Source organism: Asterias amurensis, chromosome 21 (assembly GCF_032118995.1).
Source record: "Asterias amurensis chromosome 21, ASM3211899v1".
Taxonomy (NCBI): domain Eukaryota; kingdom Metazoa; phylum Echinodermata; class Asteroidea; order Forcipulatida; family Asteriidae; genus Asterias; species Asterias amurensis.
This window is the reverse complement of record NC_092668.1, coordinates 3,878,145-3,906,112: the sequence shown is the minus strand read 5'-3', so window position 1 is coordinate 3,906,112 and position 27,968 is coordinate 3,878,145. Positions and strand designations below refer to the sequence as shown.

The 27,968-nt window shown below is 38.5% G+C and overlaps 1 protein-coding gene across 1 annotated transcript; it reads right to left on the bottom strand.

Annotated features, from left to right (window-relative positions):
• Positions 1-180: 180 nt before the first annotated feature.
• LOC139953048 (uncharacterized) lies at positions 181-27,413 on the bottom strand. Its single transcript, XM_071952444.1, has 6 exons — positions 27,020-27,413; positions 24,982-25,107; positions 8,842-9,024; positions 6,965-7,137; positions 6,051-6,132; positions 181-4,824 (listed from the first exon to the last, which is right to left on the bottom strand). Exons 1-6 carry the CDS (start codon positions 27,258-27,260, stop codon positions 3,953-3,955), a joined length of 1,677 nt encoding a protein of 558 aa, XP_071808545.1. The 5' UTR covers positions 27,261-27,413; the 3' UTR covers positions 181-3,952.
• Between the last annotated feature and the right edge of the window lie 555 nt (positions 27,414-27,968).

Here is a 27,968-nt window from a genome sequence, read left to right as displayed (position 1 = left end):
AAAATTGATAAAAATGCAAGACTATAGCCTTATGATTTTTTTCGTTCAAAAATTGGGTTAGGGATTACCTAGTGTTAGTGTTTTGGAAATGGCTAGGGTAATGTTTAACACGAATGAGCTGGAGTTCAAAATCACTTACAATTTTACAAAGAAATGATGGAAAAACCACTAAACTATTATTACTTGTAAGTTTACAATTTCCAGCTTGTTTTATTCAATTTTCCCCCAATAGTAATTACTTAGTTAATATACACATTCTACAAAAATATCATATTGTTATTATTAAATATATAATTGCGTAAATTCTGATGATAGCTTTTATACAAACATTTGACTGTTTGGGTTTGACAAAAATTAATTAACACAAAATGATATTAATTTACGTTCTAATAAACATTTCAGAATACTACAGATATGAGCCTTACAGATAAAGTATTATTATAAGAAATCATTCCCTTCATTATAGGAAAGATTCTATTTGTTTTTGAATCGCAAAAAAAAATCTGTCGTCTCGAAAGGAAAATCCACTTTCCTTGATAAAACATGGAGAAAAGATAGTCCTAATACTGTTAAAAGCTATAACATCACTGAAATCTATTGTGTTAACTTATAGCCATGAATAGTTAATATAGTACTAATCTACTATCTACTTGAAATATTATTTATAATACAAAATAGTTCTTTTCAGTAATTTGACACACAAAATTACGTTGTCTTGATCTGAAAATAATGTACAAAATTACATGTATTCTTCGCTCACTGAATGATCTTGTAACAGGCCATTAGTTTCTTGATCCCTTGAAAGACAAAATCTTGGAAACATGTTCTTGAGTTCATCTGGCCGAATTATTTGAATAACCATAAGATAAAATTTAAATAAATGAATATTTGAATGAATTTGTCCATAACACTGGGTGGTTTATAATATTATTACATACTATCTCTAATAACATACCAAATGAAACATATGCTGTGAAAATATGTGGACAAAGGGAATTATTTTTTAAAAGACACGGTAAAAAAATAATGAAATGGATAACTAATCGAACAAATAAAGTTAATATTTCCCACAAATAAAATGACAATTAAAAGTTATAAACAACAAATGGCTCAATTTTAATAAAATTAAAATAATTGTTTAAACCAGTTGAAGCCCACCTATATATTGTACCAAAAACATTTTAAAAATTGTCTTTCTATATTCTACATCCAAGAACTGTCCTGCTTTTTAACTACTACCTGCTTTTCAGAACTGAGAGGTCTCCCGAACAATCCGATAAATCTACTGCCTGGTAGTAGAATATAGACAGACAAGTCTCTCCAGAACCGACTCTACCTAGCAAGTAGATACACACATGGTGTTACCGCAAACCAAATATATATTAATACCTCACCATGCAATGCCTCAAATCATAAAAATTTAAATTGTTTAACAATTAGTCTTTCGCTACCTCTAACCACTTTCACACCTAATAACAAAGCTACCTATAGTTGCTCGGAAGGAACCACGGGGAAACATTTAATCATACATGTGTAAGTGATAAAAACAAGTATTACAAGAACGACAAAGAATTAATTTTTGTCTCAAAAGTCGGACACAAGGTGTTTTACAATGAAATTTTGTTTTTGCAGCAAGAAACAGTTATAAGACTTTGTGGAAGAATGGACGATTTGAGTTGTATTCGTAGCACTATGATTCGTTTGTTAATTAAAGTATCTCAAATTTCATTTTTAATTTAAAAAAAGAAAAGAAAATTAATTGCATTCATTGAGGTGCACTGTTATTTCCTTTTTTCCATGCAAGATCCCCCAAAGCAGCCAAATAAAACTGTACACAAAGAATAAAAATCATAAATGTCTCAATAGCAAAGTCAAATAAAAATATAAATGAAAAATAGAATGCAAGGCACACGATGATTTGAAAATGTACATGCTGAAAATAAACAAAGATGCTTTGAAATAAAAGAAGAAAAGACAGTTTCAGTCGGTCAAGGCAGTAAAACGTAATTTTGTTAAAGCAATTTGAAAGGGAAAAATGATTTGATAGGAAACACATTGAACTCAAGTTAACATTTGGAGGTTTAAAAAGAAGAAAAAATTATGCAAGACGCCAGACACACAGGGCCTGGAGGCTATTTCAAGGTGTGAGCTACATTTATTTTGTCCAGGGGCTGTTGCCTCCTACTCCTAGGGCTGAAACAGGGTTACCCCCTTCACAGTCTGCAAGGATGCAGGCATGGATATCATCCGCTAGGAGCCACCTACTCCTGTGGCTGAAACAGGGTTACCCCCTTCACAGTCTGCAAGGATGCAGGCATGGATATCATCCACTAGGAGCCACCTACTCCTGTGGCTGAAACAGGGTTACCCCCTTCACAGTCTGCAAGGATGTAGGCATGGATATCATCCACTAGGAGCCACCTACTCCTGGGGCTGAAACAGGGTTACCCCCTTCACAGTCCGCAAGGATGTAGGCATGGATATCATCCACTAGGAGCCACCTACTCCTGTGGCTGAAACAGGGTTACCACCTTCACAGTCCGCAAGGATGTAGGCATGGATATCATCCACATAGGAGCCACCTACTCCTGGGGCTGAAACAGGGTTACCCCTTTCACAGTCTGCAATGATGCAGGCATGGATATCATCCACTAGGAGCCAACTACTCCTGTGGCTGAAACAGGGTTACCCCCTTCACAGTCTGCAAGGATGCAGGCATGGATATCATCCACTAGGAGCCACCTACTCCTGTGGCTGAAACAGGGTTACCCCCTTCACAGTCTGCAAGGATGCAGGCATGGATATCATCCACTAGGAGCCAACTACTCCTGGGGCTGAAACAGGGTTACCCCTTCACAATCCATATTCGGATGTAGGCTTGGGTATCATCAATCAGAAGCCTCTCTGGTAGAGCAGGAAGCACTACCTTCCCAACTTCATGAAGCAATCATGGTTAAGTGTCTTGCGACCAGGACTCGCACCAACACTCTGCTGATCAAACACCAGAGCTTGAATCCGGTGCTCTTAACCGAAAGGCCATCACGCACCACAAAATTTGTGAATAGGTTGGCCAGAGCTCAACTATTACACTCTATTGCAATATACATGTACATGGTTTTTGTTTTAACTCCTTCCGTTGCCCTTTCTCTATGCTATAACTAAACACCAAAAACCAACAAGTTGCTGTGGTATGAGACAGTGTCTGAAAAATAACATAAATAAATAAAGTCCAAAATTTTACAAAAGAAACCAGGCACTTCTAATGTTGAAAAAATACTGGAAATATGAGACTTTAAAAAAAATCTCGTTATAATATCGTGCATCCTTTAAGTCTCAAAAAATAACTTAAGAGTTCTTAAAATGCCAAGGTGATTTAGTTTCCAAGTACTATCGGGGACTAGAAAAAATATTTACAAACATGTACCATTGGAACATTGCAGTGTGTGCTTAAAAAAATACACCCTCTAGTCAATTGTGGAACCATTGTCCGTTTGCAGAAGAATCTCATTGAATTAATTCTTGGATGAAATTTGCACTGTCTTCGTTTTTGTTTTCTAAATTCTGATTATTTTTGACACGAAAATCTCTGCATATTGCTTTTTAAGTAATTCATGCAAAGATTGGTTGATAAGTTATTTCATCAGTATAGACTGATATTAATTTTGTGTAGTCTATAATGAGTTAGCATTCGTAAATTAAATACTTGTTAATATTTCTTTCTTTGAAAGGATGAAAAAAAAGAATGAGCTGTTGCAAACTGCTTACCAACCTTAAGGACCTATCTTATAAATGCAAACAATAGTTTGACGCTTTAACCCTTGCAGTGTCTTTCTCGAAGGCTAATTCATTGAGAAACCCCTGAGAAAGACACTGCTAGGGTCGAAAACGTCATAAACTATTTTTTCCATTTTTGTTAGGATGAAATAAGTTTCTTGTGATTGGTAATTTTAGTCTACTCTTTACCGTAGAAATTGTGTAAGGATTCAAAAAAGTGGATGACATTCCTTAGACCGAAGAGGTAAGATTCGTCTCTTGTGTCGGCCTCCACTACGTGAGTGAAGTCAATCATCTTAATGATCGCTAGTCTACTATCCGATTCTCTCTCTGGGTCTATGGAAATCACTTCGGCTTCTACCGGTACAGGCGGAGCATCAGAGTGGTTGACATTTTCAGATTTACGCTCATCAACCAATGCTGGCTCTGAAGGGCTCTCTGATTGGACAGGCTGTGGTGGCGGGCTACCAGCTTGACAGTTTGATTGGCTGAGACTCCGTTGTCGTTCCCTCATCTGCGAGACGGTCAATCGTCCATTAATGTCAAGAAGTCGCGGTTGAGTCTCGCCTCCGTTGATAGTGGATAAAGCCGGGTCTGCGCTGTTGTTGTTAACCCCGCCGTCCACCGGTCGCCCGTTGTGAACCATCTTGGCTGCTATTGACTCTTGGTATGTCGGTAGCCGATTCACGAATCCATTCTCATCAACCGGGAATACGTCGTCTGAAACTTCTTTCAGATTCATGGGAAGACTTTCTGATTCGGGGGCAGAGGGTTTGACTTTTGGACCCGCTCGCTTGAGATGCGAGTAACTCACAAAATTTGGTTGGTTGGTGCTGAGGTTCTCGATCTCTTGCACCGCTGGCGTCGGGGACGTCGCCATCATGGAGTTCGCGGGAGTAGCGCCCTCGTAGACAAAGAGAAGAGAACTTGAGAAGAAATGAAGCTGCTTTTGGTTCATGAACCATCGTTGAATTTGTTTTAACTGTTTGAGGAACTCTGGTATAACGTCGATCCTGATGCCGTCAACAACATTTAGATATCTTGCAAAACCTAAACAGATAGAAAACAACAAATGAAATTTGAGTATTATTCTTGTGTTGAATGTGTGATAATTACTGTACACTGTAGAATAAGCAGTTGTTAACCAAAAGGACCTGTGGCATAAATGCAAAGTATAGTCAATGGCCCAGCGTTTCGACCATTGCTCTTTCTGCGTCCTTTCTGCCTCTCTCTCTCTATTCATGTTACATGTATTCCACTTGACTGCTACATGTATGTTACACCTATAAACCTGCTCATGTTTATTAATTTTAATTTGTTCATGCTTGTTGTGCTGTCGTTTAGCCTTCAAGAAAGACTCTGTTAGGTTGAAACATCAGGCCATTAACTTTTGTTTGCATTTATACCTTAGGTCATATTGGTATTTTCTCTTATTAAGTTTCGGTTCATGAAGTGCTGCTATAATAGAGTCAATCATTAATCTAATTCCACATATAAAACTTGAAGTGTCTTTGCAGCGAATGAACCCTTCCTGAAGTAGCGAGAGAGATGTCAACAACTTGTGTCCTAGACAGGTATCCTCTCAAATTTGTCTAAGGATCGGCTGCAAAATACACTCTTTATGAGCATGTTTGCAGTGTAGTTTACGAGATACGCACTTGAAAACAATGATGTGTAACTTGTACGAAGAAAAAAAGTAAAGAATTTAACTATGAAAAAGGGCCGTGTTAGTCTGAAGGACAAAAAGCAATTATGGCAAAGTATCTTGCTCAAGGATACAGGTGTCATGACCAGGACTTGAACCCACACTCTGCTGATCAGAAACACCAAAGCTTGATCCCCGTGCTATTAACCACTCAGCCACAACCTGGGCCCAATTTCATAGAGCTGCTTAAAAGCGTACAAAGTTGCTAAGCACAACAAAATTCGGCTTACCGGAATATGGTTACCAGCCAAAATGAAATTTCTCGTGTACAATCTGTGACTGGTATCCTGCTAATTATTGCTTAGCAGAAACTTTTCCAGCAATATTTTCTGCTTAGGAATCTCTATAAAATAAAGTAAGGTTTGCGGTAACACCATGTAATGATAATCTCTAAATGAGTTGGGGTGGTTCTGAAAAGAGCCTTTGGTTTCAACTTGACGTTTTGATCAGTGTACTCTGATGCTGCATGCTGCTTAAGTACTGACGATGCGGAATAGCTTGGTAATGCACTCTATGAAATTGAGCCCTGTCGATTAAACGATTACATGTACATACTTAAAAGAAGTCATACCTTCAATGGCATTATCCACATGTAGACTCCGTCCGTAAAACTTGTCCTGGCACTCAAATTCATCAGTCGCTGGATGGTACACCTGCAAACAAACAAAATATCGTTGACGATGATTATTATTTGCTTTCACCCTTTATACAATTCCGATGCTACAACTTTTGTCGAACAGTTACATCATGTGTGCCCTATTTTCTGAAAGCAATAAAGTTGAAGTATCGATACCCCCTGAACCAGACACCTCCTTGAAAGTAACTGAAACGCTGTCCAAGTTCAAAGACGTTGAGATCCAGTTCAACAGGATGTGGGGAATGGAGACCGAGACAATACCAGTGGTGGTGCCTTTTGCAAAGTTCTAATTCGAGCTAATATTTTCCTCATAGAAGTGCCCCTTACATGAGGGGGGGGGGGGGGGAGCTGCTGTGCCTTTTTTATAACAAAGTTCAAGGCCTGAAATCATATAATAATAGTAATATCAAGCATTTGTATGGCTTACTTCATCTGTAAAACATTTAAAGATTGTTAAAGATTGAAGGGTCACGTTGCCTTGGATCGGGCGAGTTGGTCCATAAAAAGCGTTTGAAACCGTTTGCTATGAAATGCATTATGGTTAAAAAGATGTTTTAAAAATAGAATATAACGATCCAAACAAACATACCTCGAAAATTATGAGGTTTTGCTTTTACTTTGCGAACTAACACAGTCAGCCATTTTATGGAGTCACAAACTTGACGTGTTAGTTCACGACGTATAAGGAAAACTACGCAATTTCGAGGCATATTGTGTGGATTGTTATATTCTACTTTAAAAACATCTTTCTAACCATACATGTATGTATTTTATAACAAACGATTTTCAAACTTTTTTCATAGACCAAATCGCCCTATCCAAGGCCACATGTCCCTTTAACCATTTACCCTCATTCCAAGGATTTGGAAGCCGATCTTTTCCAAGTTTGGGTATTTCTGCTTGGCAAGTTCCACTTTTCGTAGCGATACTCCGTCTTCATAGCTCTTGGAGCCGATCTTGACGTCCATTATGCATGGCTTGCGGAACCTTGTGGTGACATCATTTATCTTCAAGTATACCACTGATGAGGTCGGGTCAAAGGTTAAGGTAAAAGATTAAGGTGCTTTCAGATGCTTGAATTCGATAATTCAATTCAAATATTTTAGTGAGATATTACTTCTTTCTCAAAAACTATATTACTTCAGAGGGAGCCGTTTCTCACAATGTTTTGAAAAGTCCTGAAATTTCTCATCCCTGGTTATTACACTTCAAAATGAATATCATTTAACATTTTACAAGCAAACTGTAACACCCTTTCCAACAACAGATGGAAAAGAAGAATACCCCTCAGGTTGTTATTAATTTTTATCTGATTGAATTAAGGAAGGATCCTGTTTCCTCATTAAATTATAATAATTCTCTTTTGCCCCCCACTCCTCGTTTCTGACAAACAGGAAATGCTAAATGTGTTGCATCACTCAAAAGTGAATTTTGTAGTGTTTAAACGCCTGTGGTGAATACCTCTTGAACTGCGGTGTGCTGATCACTGTTTTCGCTACAGTGTTTACGACTATATACAAAAAATGTACAGTGACACTTTGCACAACAAAACCATATGTGTGGACAATTGTGTGTGGACCCTATAAATGATAAATAACTATTATTTGTTTTGTTATTCCTACATGCAAATATTTATTTAAAGGCAGTGGACACTATTGGTAATTACTCAAAATAATTATCATCATAAAACCTTTCTTGATTACGAGTAATGGGGAGAGGTTGATAGTATAAAACATTGTGAGAAACAGCTCCCTTATGAAGTAACGTAGTTTTCGAGAAAGAAGTAATTTTCCACGAATTTGATTTCGAGACCTCAAGTTTAGAATTTTGAGGTCTCGAAATCAAGCATCAGAAAGCACACAACTTCGTGTGACAAGGGTGTTTTTTCTTTCGTTTTTTTCTTCCAATTTCGACGACCCATTGAGCTCAAATTTTCACAGGTTTGTTATTTAATGCATATATGTTGAGTTGAGATACACCAACTGTGAAGACTAGTCTTTGACAATTACCAATAGTGCCCACTGTATTTTAAATGAATGAGTATTGACTACTATTGTAGTCATTGCATTGCTGTCCTCTTCTAGCAACTTTCCTGTTAAACAGGTAATTTGGCCAGTTCTAGCGACCTTGCTTTAACGAGAGTCAACTGTAATTAGAAAAACTCATTAGTTTCCAGCCCATTACTTCCTAATTCAGACTTATAAATCCAGTCTTCCAAATAACGATCGTTGTAACTTTTGATCTGTTGGGTTGATAGCACTTTTGCCTGCTACACTGTACCAGAATCATACATAATCCTGATAATTAGAATTTCTTGACAGAATAATAAAAAAACACAATAATTGTGGCTTCTTATATAGAGCACATGTCTGTCACTCAGTGACGCTCCTGGCGCTGTAACATACAGTACTTCCTGCAAGATGTGTGACTACGTTTTGAATTATGAGACCTAATAATGTTATGGTTTACTAGGTGCTGTGGCGCAATTTGCTGCCGACTAGCCCAGGAACACAGGGCGAACCCCTTCTAATTTCTCAAAAAACTAAAGCATCTCAGCAAGTAATATTTTCAGGGAAGCTTGCTACTATCATTATCTTCAAACTATGTAAGTTTAATGTAAATCTGTGGCATTGTGTTTTTTGTCCTTCAAAAAGTACCCAGACCCTTTCAGGGTTAATAAAAAAACATCAGACAATTTCAAAAAAAACAAAGGTAAAAAGGATACATGAGGTGTCTTCTGGCGACATGAAAGTACCGTAGAATCTCGGTACAAACGGTCTGAGACTGGAGTAGATCTGACTGGGCTGGTCCGGTCTGCTCACGTTGTGATAAAACATTCGTTCCCTCTTCCCTCTAGAGGCATTCTGCGCTGGTTTCAAGACGGCTCCTGTACCATCTTGAAGAAGACCTGAGTTGGGAAATGTCAAATTTGAAAAATTAACTTTTGTCTAAAACCAGTAAATTGAGGATTTCCAAAACAATGTCATGATCTGAGTGCTTTACACAAACAAATTTTCAATCAATCAATTCATCAGTTTATTTCCACAGTATCAAAATCACAATCAAAATCAAATCAAAGGCAAGGTCAATTGGAAGCTAAGAGATAAATAGTTGTTTGATAAGTTAACTAAATGAAACGGCCTAATAAGCAAGGACGTTCATGAAACTGAGAGGGACCCATAAAGAAGCAAAGCGTGTAAGGTTATGGTTCCCGAGCAAGCTTGTGCATTGAGCTGATAATTATTTAGATGTTTTGTGGAAGATACTACGCCAGGTAGGAAAAATGTTCATGCACAGCTGCTAACAATGCAAGCTGCATTCATCGGTAATTGTTTTCAATGAACATGGGAGTACAGTCGTACAAGCGTTCTAAGATTATAGAAAGAGAGCCACGTGAAACAACAAAACCAGTGGAATTTTGAACTAGAGTTAATAAAAATATGCAATCAAAATAAGAAATGTCACGCTTGTTAGTTTACTTATCTAACACCAGAGCAGAACCTTAACATTCATTGTTAAACGCCAAGTAAAAGTGTGGGTAAAATACATGAAAGTTGTTTGAGTATATGAACTTCAGCATTCTCCTTTAACAGCGGTCTACCAGTTCAAACACCTAAAGGCCACTCAAAATTCTCTCCAAGTGGTCCTGCTGGCTTGTTCAGTGTAAATAAGCAAATATGAATTATGGACAAGTGCAAAATCTTACGGACAAGTGAAATGAAATGCTAACTGGTCCAGGTGGCTAGTCGCTGAAACGGTTAGGCCTGAACGCCTGCTACTTAACGGAGGGCAGAAGGCAATGGACCCTTCCCATGAAATATGCTAATTACATTCACGCATGCGTACCGACCCTGTTGGTTGGCAAACACCATAGAGCTGTGCACTAAGCAGACGCGCAATCGCGTCTGCGTCACGCACCCATTAGCCGTGTACAAAACAGCGCGATGTTCCCTCATTTTGCCAACCAAAACGTTAGTGCGCACGCGCTATGTGCAATTTACATATTTCATGGGAAGGGTCTATTGCCTCAATGCCCCCTGGTCATTGCCTAGGTGCCCTTGATTTCCTCATAGGATGCCCTCTACCTAGGAGAAAATGCCTTAGTGCCCTTGCCCTTTCAAAATCGAAGCATACAGGCCTGCAGCGTTACGAGCAAACCATGGTACTATTGGGCTGACTTGGTAGGCTTACATGAAATAAGACTTTCAGACTATTTAAAAAAAAATTGTGAAATTAGTATGTAATGGGATGAAATTGCAGCCCCCTTTTTTTTGTTACCCCTAGTTTACCTATGTCCTGCTCGGACTAGGGCGAGTCTAGGGGTGGGTGGTTGCCTGGTGGTGTGTGATGAGTGGGTGATTGGTAGCAGGATTTGCAACCAATCAGGGCTATTGAGGAAGGGATGTCTAGGGGTCAGTGACCAAACCCAAGAAAGTGGTTTGACACTTGGCCACTGGACACCGACAGAGGACGGATAGTGTTAGAATTAACCCTCCAAGTTCTTCAATAATTACACTTTGCCTCTGTCGGACATCTACGTTGGATTGCGCCAGCCCAGCTTTATTACCACAATAATTGTATATTCATCCCCTGTCCTGCTCTAGGTGAGTTTGATTTTACTTTTATCTTTCTTGTGAATCTAGTTAGGTTTAAAAGTTAAAGTAAAGATCGGCGTGTCGCTTAACATTTAGTTTTAACAATCACTGCTACTTTCTATTGTGTAAGGATAGTGTTTCAGATTTTGATGATTGAAGTTCTAGAAAAGAAGTTCCTTTTTACAAGCTCTAATTTTGAATTGATAATTGTTGACTTGTTGTTTTCCATGCTCTTTTGAATTTTTGATGCTTACAAAATGTGAATTGCCAGATTACATTTTGTCTCAGCATTATTTTGCTTTGAACTTGATTTATTTAATGTTGGTTAAGTTTCTGCATTATTCAGTACTTATTTGTTTCATGGTTTAATTTCATTGTCTACTTTGTTCAAGACCAGATACTTTAACTAGAGTCTGTTTTATTCAGTGGTTGATTTATTTGATTACACCTGTTGATTATTAAAACAACTTATTTCTAATAGACCTTTTTGATATGAGTTTGGCAACAGACAAAGACTAGTTTCAGTTTTGAAGTTTCTTTGGTTTTAGTTTTATGCATCTATCTTTCTTTTATTTACTGAAACTATACTGTTCAGTCAGTAATCATTTTTATCATAGTTTTGCTCTATGGTTTCATACATATATCTTTGGTTTTTAACTTCTCGTTTGGTTTTTAATGTTTTGCATTTACTTTTATTTTTACTTCTTTTAAGTTTATCATTGTATATAATTCATTGTAGTCAAAACCAATTCCCACGGTTTTTCATTGTTTATTGTAAACATCCTGGTTTCATGGCACCAATGAGTCATTGTTCCATGAAATGTCTTATACCACACACTATGCAAGGGGTGTAGTTTCCCTTAATTGGCTTTTAAATACCCTGTCCATCATTTTGCCTCAGGCATGCACTGGTCTGGGGAATAGTGTGACCTTTTAGCACCCATACTGCACTGGCTAGTGTAACAGTCTCACACAGCTGTTATTGTTTCACACTTTATTTACTTTCAAGATTAGTGATTTCTGTTAAAGGATTATAAGATTCATTATTAGGTATTTAATTTTAGTGTAGTTTATATTTGTGAATGGCATAGTATTAATTTTAAACTTGGCCACTGGACACCGACAGAGGACGGATAGTGTTAGAATTAACCCTCCAAGTTTCTTCAATAATTACACTTTGCCTCTGTCGGACATCTACGTTGGATTGCGCCAGCCCAGCTTTATTACCACAATAATTGTATATTCATCCCCTGTCCTGCTCTAGGCCGAATCCAAATCAAGAAAGCCAGCAGGACAGCGTGTCATCAACTGTAGCCTATTTATCTTCACTGCATTTTCGTCATAACCAGTCCTACCAGAAACAGGAATCCTGTCCCCTGATCAAGGACAAGGACCTGTTTCTGAAGTCCCCATCTCCAAGTTTGTCATCATCTTCACAGCCCAATATCTTCAACTTTGCTGGAAGAACTTTTACATTGTTACACCGGAATCTTCAATTCAAGTTATCGTCCTTCCCAGTCCACCACCAACAGATAGGCCATTCATTTATTTTTGTTTTATATTTCCATTGTATAAAGTTTCATTGTTATTTTCGTTGCATTTATAATATTGTCGAGACCCGCCGGGTTTACTTCTCTCTTTTTGTTTCTGAGATTTTATTAGTATCTCATTCACATTGTTTAAATACAGCGTTTTAAAGTCGCCTCTCCCTTATAGTAGTCGGGATTTGAATAAACCTTTCTTTATATTTTACAACACCACTTAAACAGCGTGTCCCTTGTAAAATTTATTATGTTTCAGCACAGAGTGCGCTAGCCGCACTCAAACCTGTTACAAGTAGGTCAAGATTCCTGCCTCTTTTGAGAGGAGAGTGAACCCAAGACCTTCCAAGTCTAAAGAAATGTTCCATATTAAGGGCACAATTGTACGGGCTCCGCTTATAAGCAAAGAATCAGCGCTTACAGAAACAGGGAATTCTATGCTGACGTCAAGCATATTTCACGGGTTGGCTGGGAATTGTTGCATGTGCGTGTGCGTACTCCGTGTTACTATACTAGGCATTCTCCACTTACAAAGCTAGCGCAGAAATTTGGCGCTTGCCCTGTAAGCGCAGAATGGTAATCACAAGCGCATAACTCAGCGGTAAGCAGAGCCATAGAATTGGGCCCTGCACGAGTCCATCAGAAAAGGGCCCAATTTTATATAGCTGCTAAGCCCACTTGCTTAGCATGAAATTTTTGCCTTGATAAAAACAGGATTACCATCCATGTGATTTTCAGGATTTATACAAACAACAGCTGAATACTAGTTAAAGCAATATACAACAAATGGAAATTTGGTTGGTAGTCCTGTTTTGATCAAGGAAGACATTTCATGCCAAGCGAATTTTTGTACTTAGCAGCTCTATGAAATTTGGCCCAGATGTGTCTTTATATTATATGCTGCATGACAAATTCAGCTAACACCCGATTATTATAAATGAATTTTATGGAGTCCTTCACCAATGCTTTTATATTGCGTTGCATGGCACTGTGTCAATACTGCAGCAATGGAATGCAGCAGTCAGTACACATTATGCAAACAGAAAACGAATTAACTCTGAAAATAAACCAACTAGTGAATCTATACGTACATTATACCATAGAGCTAAGTTCCTAGCTGTATGACTATTGTAGGCCTATAGTTTATATTTGTAAACAATGCATCAAAATTGTGTAGATTTTTAAGTAGTATGTAATTTATCAGTACTTTTAATCTAAATGGTTTTCAATACTTCTTGTTGCGCGACTGATCATTTTTGTGGAAATTACGCAATTTAAATCTCTAATTATTATTATGTGCAATGGTTTAAAATGCTTTAGATTGCGTTGTGGCACTACAACACTAGAATACATTTTGCAAGCATAAACTGAACTGCAACCACTGAATCTACATGTCTGTTTCTATTCTTAAAAACACTGCATCCAAATTATGTTTATTTGTAATGGTTTAGATTCCGTCGCGGCACTGTGTCCATACTACAGCACTGGAAATCCCAGGCAATGTGCACTAGACATAAAATGAACCGTAGTGAATCTATACATGATTGTTGTTTATTTCTCAAATTAAGAACTGATATGATCTGAACTGAACGGAACATGTTGCCTTGGATCAGTAGAGTTGGTCTTTGAAAAGTGTTCGAAACCGGTTTTTTTTTAGATATAATTTACGCATATGGGTAGAAAGATGTTGCAAAAGTAGAATACAATGATCCACACAAACATGCCTCGAAATTGCACAGTTTTCCTTTTTCTCGTCGACTAACCCAGTCGACCATTTATGGGATACACATTCTTGACTCCTATAACACGGTCGGCCATTTATGGGAGTCAAATTTTTGACTTCCATTGATGGCCGACCGTGTTAGGTCTGCAGTAAAAGGAAAAGCACGCAATTTCGAAGCAAACTTGTGTGGATCATTGTATTCTACTTTTAAAACATCTTTCCAACCTTATAAGATGCATTCTATAAAAAAAACGGTCGCAACCGCTTTTTATAGACCAACTCAATCGATCCAAGGCAACGTGTTCCATTTAATGGTTTGTAGCTATCATGTTGTGGCACACTATGTACACTGCAGCATTGGAATGCAATGTACAGAATGTAGGCTCAACACGTTAAAGCAAACATAAAATGAACTGTAAAAACCAACAGTGAATTTTCATGATTGTTTAAAGGGAAGGTACACTATTGGTAATTGTCAAAGACCAGTCTTCTTACTCTGTGTATCCCATCATATGCATAAAATAACAAGCCTGTAAAAATTTGGGCTCAATCGGTCATCAAAGTTGCGAGAAAATGATGAACGAAAAAACCACTAACAATGCATTGATATTTATAGTGTGTATTTGTAATGGTTTGAAATGCTTTAAGAGTGCGTTGTGGCACACTGTGTTCACAGTTTATTCACACTGCAGCACTGCAACGCGAAGTGTACACATTAGACAAACAGAAATCTACATGGTTGTTTCTAACACTCTGAAACAATACATCAATATTACGTGATGTATTTGTAAAGGTTTGAAATGCCATCTGAGTTCTGGCTGTTGACACAATTCACAATGACATATATATAAACATACAGGGAACGATTGCATCCAGCACTCTTTGCATACCAAAATATTTTGACAGAACAGACTTTGTGCACACAGAATGCTAATATTATTGAGTTAGCAACTGGTGATTTTTGAGTTAGCAACTGATACATCTGGGCCCAATTTCATGGCTCTGCTTACCGTAAGCATAGAATCGGCGCTTACGGAAGCAGGGAATTCTGTGCTAACGGCAAGCGTATTTTATGGGTTAGCAAGAAAAAACACCCTTGTCACATGAAGGTGTGTGCTTTCAGATGCTTGATTTCGAGACCTAAAATTCCTGGAAAATAACTTCTTTCTCAAAAACCACGTCACTTCAGAGAGAGCCGTTTCTCACAATGTTTTATACTTAAACATGTATCAACCTTTCCCCATTACTCATTACCAAGTAAGGTTTTATGCTAATAGTTATTTTGAGAAATTACCAATAGTGTCCACTGCCTTTAAGATTCTATGTTCCATCTACACTGTACATATACACGTACCAGATTTGCAGTTTTGCATGGCACAGAAAAAGTGTACACCACTCAACAGTGAATTCGCATTCTCAAAGCTTTGATTAAAAAAAATGTCTGAATAAAATCATTCCCTGGAGTATGTTGAACTGCTTTCAACCGTTCTATCCTCTGTGGATCATTAAGGTCCTATTTCGTGCCCTATTTAGTGCGTACATTGTGAGAAAATACATCAACAACTGTGGATTGTATGTAAATCTGTAAACAGCCTACAAATATGGTCCCCTAACAGAGCACATAAGAGACTGGCCCTAGGTGTTTGCAATCAGCTGTTATGTAAACACTATACCAATGAGTCACACAATGTTTAATAATAGACCAGCTCACTATTGTCATTACCGTTGTCAAATCATCAAATCAAATGGTACATGTACAATACAGCAATTTCCCCACCAGATTCTTTTCCAGTTACGCTTTTTTTTCTTTTCTTTTTTTTATATTTTTGTTATGGAAGTCGCCAGGCCACTTCAAGGTGTGGGCTACAATTATTTTTTTCCAGAGGCCATTGCCACCTACTCCTAGGGCTGAAACAGGGTTACCCCTTTTACAGTTCATACCACGGATGTAGGCTTGGGTATCATCCGTCCGAAGCCTGGCCGATAGAGCAGAAAGCACTACCTCCCCAATTTTAAAATTGACGCTGAAGTCAGCCTGTTTTTCTATCATTCCAATAAATGTAAGGGCGTGTCCCAAATTGGTGGATATGGCTACGGCTATGACTGTTACTAATGGTGTTGCTAAGGACATCCTATCGTACTTCAACACATGATGATGCGGCAACCCCCAGTTGTAGCTGTAGCTGTAAAAACGAGTGACCAAACTGTGGCTGAAAAGGCAAATAGTCTGACGCCTTTTTGATATGGAGAATCAATGTTGATCTTTGGTAATGCACACAGGGAGCCATCCTGTTTTTCTGCGCCCTGATTGGTAAACATTCAAATGAAAGCAACCAATAAGAAGCAGGAAAGATACGAAGGCTACAGAAGGTTGTACTTTTTGTGTACTAACTCTGATTTATGAATTCATAAAGCGCCATTATAATACATTGTGTGATTTTTGTTATGTACTCAAAAAGTGTCATCAGACGTACATCGTATGCCGTAATAATACGTTATAACAAGAGGGAATAATCCTTCAAGACATACTAAACTTGAGTTTGGGATGTTACTAAGGCAACACAAATCAGCAAGACACATTTTGAATTTGTTTGGTGAGAACGACTTTTCTTTTTTGGGGTCTTTTTTATATCTAGGCCTACAGATAATTTGGGTGAACCTCAAAGAAGCCGTCATTTTAGGTTCAAAACGCAAAACAAATTAAATTGGGCACTGAAAGACTGAAGGGAAACCAAAACCAAGACGTGAAGAAAAAGAGCAATGGAGTTACATGTAACTGTCTCTACCATGACCTTTAGGAAATTCAGCACCGCCATGTTCTGTATCTCACACTTTGGGGCAGAAATCTGATGTCATGACTTTCTGCTTTGAAGAGAACAATTGCCAGGATCTTCTTCAAGAAGAGCAGCAATTTCTTCCATGGTGGCCTTTTTTGCCATTTAAGAAATGATCCCCAAGACATTTTAAAAAGAAGTGCCCTTTTCTCAAGTAGAGTGACCTTGCCCTTAAAGTGTCTCGACACATTCGAACATTATGTGCATAAAATAAAAAATCTGTAAAAAAATTTGCTCAAATTGGTCATTGAAGAAAACAATGAAAGATAAACACAAAGTTTTGGTTAAGAAGCGTACAGCAGCATTTCATAATACATACAGCATTTTGAGAAACATTTCACTTTGAAGCAATGTGGTTATAATGTAAAAAGAAAACAGCTGTTGAATGACAAAAAAATGTGAATCTGACGATTTTTCCCTGCAGATTTTCAGAAATATCTCAAAAACGCGACCACCTTTTGAAACGAAATTTTTAAATATTATTTTATATCGTATACATCAATTTATATAGAATTAACGGTTTGTATAATTCGCCCTTTAACATCTAAGGAGCTGTACTATTTTGTGATGAAGCGAGTCACATGAGTCACTGCTGATATTACATCAATCTAGCTGGAAATAATCCTTGCCTGGGGCATTAGGAGATGTTGATGAGACTGAGACTGAGAACGTTTAACGCTCTGTATAACCCATTGTTGTTTTTAAATCTACCATTGGGCCATAACAGACACAGCAAATTACAGGCAACTTGGAGGCAACTACATGTTCCACCGATCGGTAAACGATTTCCCTTGTAAATTGCTATACAAAATATGCCAGTTGCTTTTCAAAAATCATGTCACCCACAATACACAATAAACTCAGACAAACCTGGAGAAGTTTCAGATCGATCGGCCGTCTGGGTCACAAGAAAATAGTGAAAAACAAATAAAACATTTCGCATTATCGAAGCGAACAAAAAAAGAATAAGATGCTGAATGAGCGATAAACTCCAAACGGGAAATTAGATTATTTATTTCCCACAGAAATATTTCAAGGGATATTTTTTACTATCATCATCATTAGACTGTGTACGTTTTGTGTAAATCTGTGATCTTCATGACTTTTTCTTTCTGTAACGTACCCTTTAACAGACTTTGTTCGCTGGCCAAATTGCCAGTTAAAGGTCCATAGATTTACATTAAACTTACACTGTTTCAAGAAAGCATACCTTAAAATATTAGTTGCTGAGGTGCTGTAGTTTTTGAGAAATGAGTAAAACAATGTCATGAAAAAATGTTTTTACATGCTAAAATAATTTTCGTCTCACGATCACTGAGACGAAAATTATTTTCATGACATTATTTTACGAATTTCTCAAAACCTTCAGCACCTCAGCAAGTAATATTTTAAGGGAAGCTTTCTACTATCATCATCTTCAAACTGTGTGAGTTAATGAAAACCTGTGGACATTGTGTTTTTTGTCCTACAAAAAGTACATAGACCCTTTAAAACACTGTTAAAGACACTCGACACTACTATTTTTATTAGTAATTGTCGCAGATTAGCCTTCACATTTGGTGTATCTCAACATATGCATAAAATAACAAACCTGTGAAAATTTGAGCTCAATCGCTCATCGAAGTTGCAAGATAATAATGAAAGAAAAAAACAACCTTGTCACTCGAAGTTGTGTGCTTTCATATGCTTGATTTCTAGAATTCAATTTCTAAATCTGAGGTCTCAAAATCAAATTCGTGGAAAATGACTTCTTTCCCAAAAACTACTCCACATCAGAGGGAGCCGTTTCTCACAATGTTTTATACTATCAACCTCTCCCCATTACAATGTTTTTGTTACCAAGTAAGGTTGTATGCTAATAACTATTTTGAGTAATTACCGGTAGTGTCCACTGCCTTTAAGGACCAGTAAGAATTCTTTCCAACTAGCCTGGTATTCACAACCTACATTGTGTAGGCTAGGATGCACTGAATTACATAATTAGCACAACATGAACGGACACCGGAAATGCCAACTACAAACAAATCGGCGATCTCAAACCTCTTGAAGCCCCCTCTTTTCAAGGGCGGAGACTGTCCTCACAATAGGACCTGAGTGGAGGATAAAGCCGGGTCACATTTGGGGTTAGGAAATAAATCAACAAATGAATGTTGATTACGTGATCTCGGGGCACGAGATCAATCCGATTTATATGATCAATCTGAGGCAGTCATGTTTAGATTGCCCTGTCATGCGTGTAGGATGAATGGGGCAATTATTATTATGTGTGTGGGGGGATGTTGGTGGACACTGCAGTGGTGTACGGTCTTCAAATGTTAACATTCTACACGCATTAGACATACAACTTAAGTGCTGGTGTACAGACTAGGATTTTATCATGACCAGCATGCACTCCTTTTTATACGGCCAATGCATTCAAGTTCCGCTCATAGTAAATTTGTCTTTGTTCCAACCGAAAACATTCTTGTTCAGTTAAGAGTTTTTTTTTAGTATAAAGCACCAGTAATACCATGTACCTTGTATGTCAACAAAATGGTGAACATATTAAAGGCGCTGTACACGTTTGGTAATTGTCAAAGACCAGTGTCCTCACTTGGTGTATCCCATCAAAAGCATAAAATAACAAGCCTGTGAAAATTTGGGCTCAGTTGGTCATCGAAGTTCCGAGAAAATTATGAAAGAAAAAACACCCTTGTTGGATCAATTTGTGTGCTTTTAGATGGGAATAAAAGACTTCTAGCTAGAAGTCTTTTATTATTTTAGTTTTCTTTCTCAAAAACTATGTTACTTCAGAGGGAGTCCTTTCCCACAATGTTTAAGACTACCAACAGCTCACCAATGCTTGTTACCAAGTCAGTTTTTAAGTTAATATTTGTTTTGAGTAATTACCAAATTGTACCTTCCTTTTTTTAAAAGCCATTGGACACTTTTGGAACAGAAAAAAAAAATAAAAGTTCACAGATTTACAAATAACTTACAACGTACAGGGTTTAAAGAAGGTAATGGTGAAAGACTTGTCTTGAAATTTTATTCCATGAAGTGCTTTACTTTTTGAGAAAACATTAAAACAATATCAATTCTCGATATATCGAGAATTACAGACACGGCGAAACGTGCGGAAACAAGGGTGGGTTTTCCCGTTACTTTCTCCCGACTCCGATCACCGATTGAGCCTAAATTTTCACAGGTTTGTTATTTTTATAATACAAGTTGTGATGCACGAAACGTGGGCCTTGGATAATACTGTTTACCGAAAGTGTCCAATGGCTTTAATGAATTTATAACATGCAGTTTCAGAATAGACTACATCAAACAAAGGATCATTTGAGTACTTGTAGGGCACCTACACCAACAGTTACAGTAGATCAAAAGGAGGCTGTTCATTACCCAGTCCTGTGTGTCATGCATTTTCATTGTTTCATCATCAGTTTACCTACAAGATGGTGACTGGATAACATCGATGTGTTCTACCAGTTTCTTTGAGATGTAATTTATTTCTCCAAATTTGAGAGTGACGACTCAGGCTCACTACACTTAGGCCCTTTCCGAAACCACGGCTTCGGCTTTGGATTCGGCTCAGGCTAGCTTGGCCCCGCCGGTTGATTCGACAATTGCGTGTGCTTACGGTATATGCACTCAGGGCTTGAGCAAGAGACAACAGAGCCTCAAGCCGAAGCCGTGCTTTGGAAAAGGGCCTTAGGTTCATAAAGGACTGAAGTCAGACATGCAAGGACTGAGTATAATTGTTAACAAGTCCATGACGCCGTACTACACCAAGCAAAAGCTTCATTGATCTTCACTCTGATCAAGGACTCCACTCTTTTTTTTTTCTTCATCTTGCTGTGATATTTAATGCCTGTGCCCAAGACGCCAGTCAGTGTTTTTTGGGTTTTTTTCTTCAATATAGAGCAATCAGGAAGATGAAATAATGAGCCAAGAAGTCTGCTGCTGTTGTAGACACTCTCTACAAGACTTAAAGGCACTGGACACATAGGTAATAATTACTCAAAATAATTACTTGTATAAAAACTTACTTGGTATTACGAGCAATGGAGAGCTGTTGTATTTAAACATTTGTGAGAAACGGCCCCCTCTGAAGAAACGTTGTTTTTGAGAAAGAGGTAATTTCTCACTCAAATAATAAAAGACTTCAGCTGTAGAGCCTTTTATTATGCATCTGAAAGCACACAAAGCAATGCAACAAGGACCACATGTATTTTCTTTCATCTTACTCTTGCAATTGGTCATTCGATGACCAATTGAGCCCAAACTTTCATAGGTTTGTTATTTTATATATTTAGGATAATATATACCAAGTGAGAATACTTGTCTTCAACAATTACCAAAGGTGTCCAGTGCCTTAAAATTGCAACGTCCAATTATTTTTTGACACCTTCGTGTGAGAGACAAGAAGTCTGCTACATCGGAGTAATTAGAATAACATGCAATTACTTCATCATCAGGCCTGATACCTCAAAGAAACAATTGCCTCCGTTGCCCCTGGTCATCGTTGTCAAGGGTGCCCCCTTTCAATGCTCCAATAGAAGTTTATATTATAGGCCAAAAGCACACCGGACTGAAACGATCTTGGAATGTTTTATGCATCAGCATGTACTAGGTGCAGGCCTGATACTTCACGGAGGCAACGGAGGCGATTGCCTCTGTTGCCCCTTGCCACTGCCTTGGTGCCCTTGAAATGCACAGTAGAAATTTACAATTTCCTCATAGGGTGCCCTTTGCCAAAGAGAAAATGCCTTGGTGCCCTTGCCAGCTTTCAAAAACGAAGCATACAGCCCTGTGGGTGTTTATCTTAATTTGAAAAGCCCCACGTATTGCGGAATCTGGAGCATTCCTAAAGGTTCTTGGTGATTTTTGTGAATTAAATTTTGATAAAAACTGTTTAAATCTTACTTATTTGTTAAAATTTGTTTAAAGCATCAGCACAGCAGTTAGCGTGCGCCGGCAAGCAATGCGCAAGTTTCAGCAAGTGTTTCGCGTGTACCAGCAAGCAATTCGAGCGCATGGTAAAAGATACTGCTCGACTTGTCCTACATGTATTTACCACTTCACAACATAGAGACCTGTCTAATCAAATCCATAAGAGCCGACAGAGTGTTTCCAGTTTCTACAAATCTCAGCATGTGAATATTTTAAACATTTGTCATCGACAATTTCAGACATGGAGTGCACGTTCCTGCTTTACTGCATGGACAAGTCAAGCCAAAGATATTATGAACAAAATCAAACTGCAGATGTCTCTCGTCTGTGCACAAATGTTAATATTGACTGGAGTTCAGACCGCCTCGCAATTTGTACATTATATGTCTCCGATAACATCTGGCACGAAATATACCATGACATCAGAGCTGCCAACATTTTGCATCTTGCAATCAGAGAAATTCTGTTTCGCAACAATCAGGGAGATATACAACATTGTAGAATTTTACATTCAACTTAACATTAATTTTAGGGAAAATATCTCCACAATCAGATTGTTCATCAGACCATGGAAAGGTTCATTTTCATGGAACTTTCTGCAGAATCAGGGAGAGTTGGCGTCTCCGTGTACACACATGATACTTGTCTGAATCTAAATTTTATCAGTCCAGTCCTAATACTATACTAAACCTTTACTTTGGTCATGTTCCTCGTATCAAAACAATCAAATAACATTAATGATTGCAAATAATCACTTTTCAAACAAGAACCAGACTACATTGATAGCAATGGGAGATATTCAAGATAGCTGCACCATGATGAAGGTCTATACAGACTTAAAGACACCAGACACTATTGGTAATTGTCAAAGACCAGTCTTCACAGTTGGTGTATCTCAACATGCATAAAATAACAAACCTGTGAAAATTTGAGCTCAATCGGTCGTCGAAGTTGCGAGATATTAATGAACGAAAAAACACCCTTGTCACACGATGTTGTGTGCTTTCAGATGCTTGATTTCGAGACCTCAAATCCTAAACTTGGGGTCTCAAATTCAAATACGTGGAAAATTACTTCTTTCTCGAAAACTACGTCACTTCAGAGGGAGCCATTTCTCACAATGTTTTATACCATCAACCTCTCCCTATTACTCGTCACCAAGTAAGGTTTATGCTAATAATTATTTTGAGTAATAACCAATAATGTCTACTGCCTTTAAACCATTATCAAAGTCAAAGCAAGTAACTCTGTCTTATCACTCTGAATGCTTAACTCTGCTACATGTGTATTGGTGCATGCAGAGCTATGAAACTGGGCCCAAACTAGCCAGTTGGAACACTTGGAAATGATTGCGCAGCCAGTGCTGTACATCTTTCCGAAGTCTAGTGTATGGACTCACTCTGCGATATTATTGAACTCAGCAAAGGAAGAAATAAATGCTCCATGGTTTCAGTATCTATGCTAGCATTAGTATCAGTTCAATGTCAATGAACACAACATACAGTTCAATTGAGATTGGATTAGTTTAATAGGCCTTGATACACACACATAAGATCCATAGACAGAACTACTCGGGGTGTTGCATGGAGGGGGGGGGGGTGCGTTCAGTGTTGTGTAGCCACGGTCAGCGGCGGTGCTGGGCGGGATTGTCCAAGTCTAAAAATATAATTGCCCAGCACTCAAATACAATTGTACCACCAAACACAGATTTCCTCTAGAATAAATCAAAATATTGTCCACTGTGCAACTAAAATAGACTCGGCTTCATGTAATGGAAACTGATGGGAGCTGCTGCCAAGAAGTTAAAACAACCACGAAGGAAGGAAAAGAAGGAGCTTGAAGGGACTTCAAAAGTCGAACATGCGGTACCGCGGTCGTTTAATGACACCTTGTAATCACCCACATACCTTATACAGACAATGAGCGACCTGGCGTACGTGAGTTTGCGCGTGCGCACTTGGTTCTTCACTCAAGGTGTCGTATGTCGTATGGATATAATACAGAAAAAAACAACTTTTTTGAGACCTGATAAAAATTGTGTACACTTGTGCTCACCAAATCGAAAAACACAATTGAATACCAACCACCCTCATGTGCTAATACCCAAGTTTTGAACCACCGCTAGTGACCGGAAAGTCACAACAAATGTAAAAAATATGCCATGATGTTTCCGTGAAACACCACAAACAGTAATTAAACGTGTATAAATATTCACAATTCTTGTCTCCAATGATTCAACTTTACACGCAGGCAAGAGCGCAGACTGGCGGTACCACACATTCTGTACAAAGTGATTTAATCCCGCTTGTTAATCGGCCGTCCAGCTGGAGGTCTCCTATCTTTTTCCACTGGCCAGACAGGGGCATTGTCAGAGTATTCTTTTGTTACTTTGCGGTTTTGCAGGTCGTTCGAGCTCCTTCTCTTCCTTCCTCCATGGTACAACCATGGAGCTATAAGGTACAACCATTGCTCCATGGTACAACCCCTACAAAGTATTTTCCTCTTGTGTGGGTGGGTAAAGGGACCTTTACAAGGATGGGACTTTTACACAATAGAACAAAGGTCCGCAGTACTTTCTTATATTATTCAACTGTGTACCCACAAAGGAAATACCCACAAAGGAAATACCCACAAAGGAAATCTTAAGAAAAGGGATTACTAGAACAATGGGAAATCCCCACAATGAGGTATTCAAAGGAATACCTTGGTGTATTGGAGGGTATAGGGTTGGACAGGGGCCTGTGCAGGGGTTAGAGAAGGGGCAATGTTTCGGCTATTCAAAGGTGGGTGTGGTCACTGCGCTACCAATGTATGGCTTTTGACTGGCACCCCGAACAAAGAGTGACTAAAAGGGAGACTGCCAACATAGGGCCGGATAGCTCAGTTTGTAGAGCGCTGGTACGTAAATCTAGAGGTCGTTGGTTCAAGTCCCGCTCCAAGCAATTTATTTATTTGTTTGTTGAAGCGCAAAGTAGAAAGTACTGTTAAAAAAAACTTACTTAGCAATAATTAGCAGGATACCCCCCAAGTCACAAGTTGTACATATGTGTGACATGGCGTTTTGGTTGGTAACCTTATTCGGGTTAGCATAATTTTGTTTTTGCTTTTACTTATAATGCTTAAACAGCTTGATGTGAAATTGGGCTTTGGTACTTCCAGGCCTCCACTTCAAAAAAAACAATGAAATGCGACACAGAATAAAACAGCTATGATACAGAAAACCAAAAAACAAACCTGCTTTTGAAGTTCCGACACCGTACATGTGACCGGCGACTTGATGACTGAGTGGCTGACATCCTTTGGGTAGAGGTGGTGTCACAACAACTCCATTGGAACGATCTACTCCTACATTGTCACCTCCTGTACCAAAGAAATACAGAGCACGGCCGTTTTCAATTATTTCATGAACAGCAAATGAATTGGGAAATTTTGCAGTTAGTATTAAACAACACTGGAAAAAAACAACGGCTCAGTTTGGGCAAAAAATGCCCGCTCCTCTCATCACAAATGGCGAAAAAGATTGGCTCAACTTTGACTGAGCCGGTCTTGGCTTAATGTGAGCCAAGACCGGCTCATCTTTATTCTTGAGCCAATCTTTTGTTTTGAGCCGTTTGTGAACAGAGGAGCCGGCATTTTTGGCTCAAACTGAGCATTTTTTATTTTTTATTTTACAGTGACGGCGTTTTGACCAAGAGCAGGAACGAAGACCTTTTTCCAAATCTTCAAGAATCTCTCGAAAGCATCATCAAATCTCATTTCTTTGTGGGGTTTATTGAATCACTTGCTAAAATGTTTTAGAGAATAAGTTAAAACCAACAAAAGGCATTAGGTAGTGTTTGTTTTATGATTTATATCAAGTAGGCAAAATAACAGAGCAAACCTAATTTTCAAACTAACAAAATAACTTACAAATTAAGTTGCGATAACATAACCCTCCTGCCAATGGCGTAGGGCCGTAGCCGGACGTTGCGGCAGGAGGGTTATGTTATCGCAACTACAACAAATGAGGCCTACAAGACACAGGCCTAAATTGATTTAAAAACAAGCAAAAAGAGTACAAAATGCATCATAGTACAAAAAAGTTCCCATATAAATATCCTTAAGAAGTTCCACCACTTCTTCATTTGTTATATGAAATAAAATAGTAACTAATTTGTAACTCAAACATGTCAAAAGAATGAAATATTCCTTTTTGAAACAAGTGAGTGGGAAAAGTGGTGACAGGAAACGAAATTTTGCCATTCAATTAGACCCAGTAACTGGGGCGCTGTACTCCTTTTTTCGAATTTTGACATTCTCTGTCGTACAGTTCGACCGATAATGTCAAAATTCAAAAAAAGGAGTACAGCGCCCTACTCCTAGAACTATTTCGGTTTCGTCCGGCTATCGTCTCCCGTAACCTCATAGGTTTATATCTCTCACGCGTTCAACGACCCATGGTTCAATGAATTTCGGCATCAGGAATCTCTCTTTTTTTTTTTTTAATCTCGCCAAAATTAGGCTCTATGTGTCCTTTGATGTATCAATGTGTATTCTTTTGACCAAAAGATACACGGAACCACGAAGCTCGCACAGGGTACCAGTATGTACACTTTTTGCACACAGCCGTTTACATACTGGTACCCTGTGCGAGCTTCGTGGTTCCGTGTATTTTTTGTACACAAATCACGGATCGTACCCGCCCTCTCGTGACGCATTTTCGCAAAACGAGGTCCGGTAATTTTCAATTATTATTGGCAGAGGAGTAACACGTACAGTAGATAGGGAATCTGAAATTACGGTAAGAATTTATCATTTTTAACAATTTTTGAGATTGTGGAGTGGATTCTCTGGTCAAAAGAATACACATTGATACATCAAAGGACACATAGAGCCTAATTTTGGCGAGATTAAAAAAAAAAAAAGAGAGATTCCTGATGCCGAAATTCATTGAACCATGGGTCGTTGAACGCGTGAGAGATATAAACCTATGAGGTTACGGGAGACGATAGCCGGACGAAACCGAAATAGTTCTAGGAGTAACAGCGCCCCAGTTACTGGGTCTACCATTCAATTTAGTTATGTCAAGTTTGAAAATGATATGGAACCGGTCAATGATCTAGAACTGAACGACTGCTGTACATCAGTCTGGACTCTGACCGACTTCTGAATCTGACTGAGTCATCAAAAGTCAAATCAAACATTTTAAAATTACAGTTTTCTGCTATAAAATTATTATTTGTGAGAAAATCCTGTAAAAACCGCCAGTCTACAAACAACATGTGGAACCTACCAGCACCACTGATATCCGATGTCAAACTCTGACACTCCTGATCTAACAAATCGTCCTCGGCACACCCTTTTGTTGACCGTGTCATGTCCGCTGCCAATGCACCGTTCAAAGCGCCGTCGGCCCCGCCACAACCTCCGGGCTCAACTTCGCTTGCAACCTTGAATTCCATCGCACACAGTGCCACTCGTAGGGGTGAAGTTTGTTCCCTTTTAGGCTGAATAAATGCTTCAAACTGTTGCATTCGTGTGTTGACAATAATATACAATTTTCACTTATGGATTCTTGTAGAGTCACATGAGGTGATTTGATGAAATTCTGATACAAAAACTTTATCAACTGCTGTGCACTTTCATACGAACACAACGTGTGTGCACGAGAGACACACACCGAATAGCCACCCTCGCATGCACGTACACATTCGCCTACTGGGCTGTGGCAAGACTTCATACGGAACCAGACGAAACAACTCATTCACGGTCTCCATAGAGTGCGACCTCTGTTGATTTTTTTTTGTGGAATTTTGGTTTTGTTTTGTTGGTCGCTCGACCCCGGCCCCACCCACATCAAAGCATCTCTGTCCTTCCTCTATGATCAAAGTTAGCTTGAATGAAGTCCAACATCAACGTTTTGATTTTACATCAAGCATTCGTGATTTCACCTCACGAATTATATTTAACTCTGCAAAATATTCTTTGTGGGTTGTTTTGTATTCGTCAAATAAAGCCAAACAGAAAAACATTAAAAACATGTTATTCCGACAACGTGCTGAGGTTTACTGGCATGGTAGACCGAGGCCTACCAATTGAGCCTAATTTCATAGAGCTGCTAAACACAAAACTTTGCTTAGCATGAATGTTTTGCCTTGATAACGTGAATACAAACTAAATTTCTATTTGTTGCATACTGCTTGTTACTGGTGTTCAACTCTTGTTTGCTTATCCTTATAATC

Coding starts and splice junctions, on each gene's coding strand:
- LOC139953048 (XM_071952444.1), bottom strand. CDS start 27,260: ATGCAACAGTTTGAAGCATTTATTCAGCCTAAAAGGGAACAAACTTCA. Junction 25,108..27,019: donor ATCGGATATCAGTGGTGCTG/GTAGGTTCCACA, acceptor TCTTTGGTACAG/GAGGTGACAATGTAGGAGTA. Junction 7,138..8,841: donor GTCGCCAGAAGACACCTCAT/GTATCCTTTTTA, acceptor CGACCTCATCAG/TGGTATACTTGAAGATAAAT.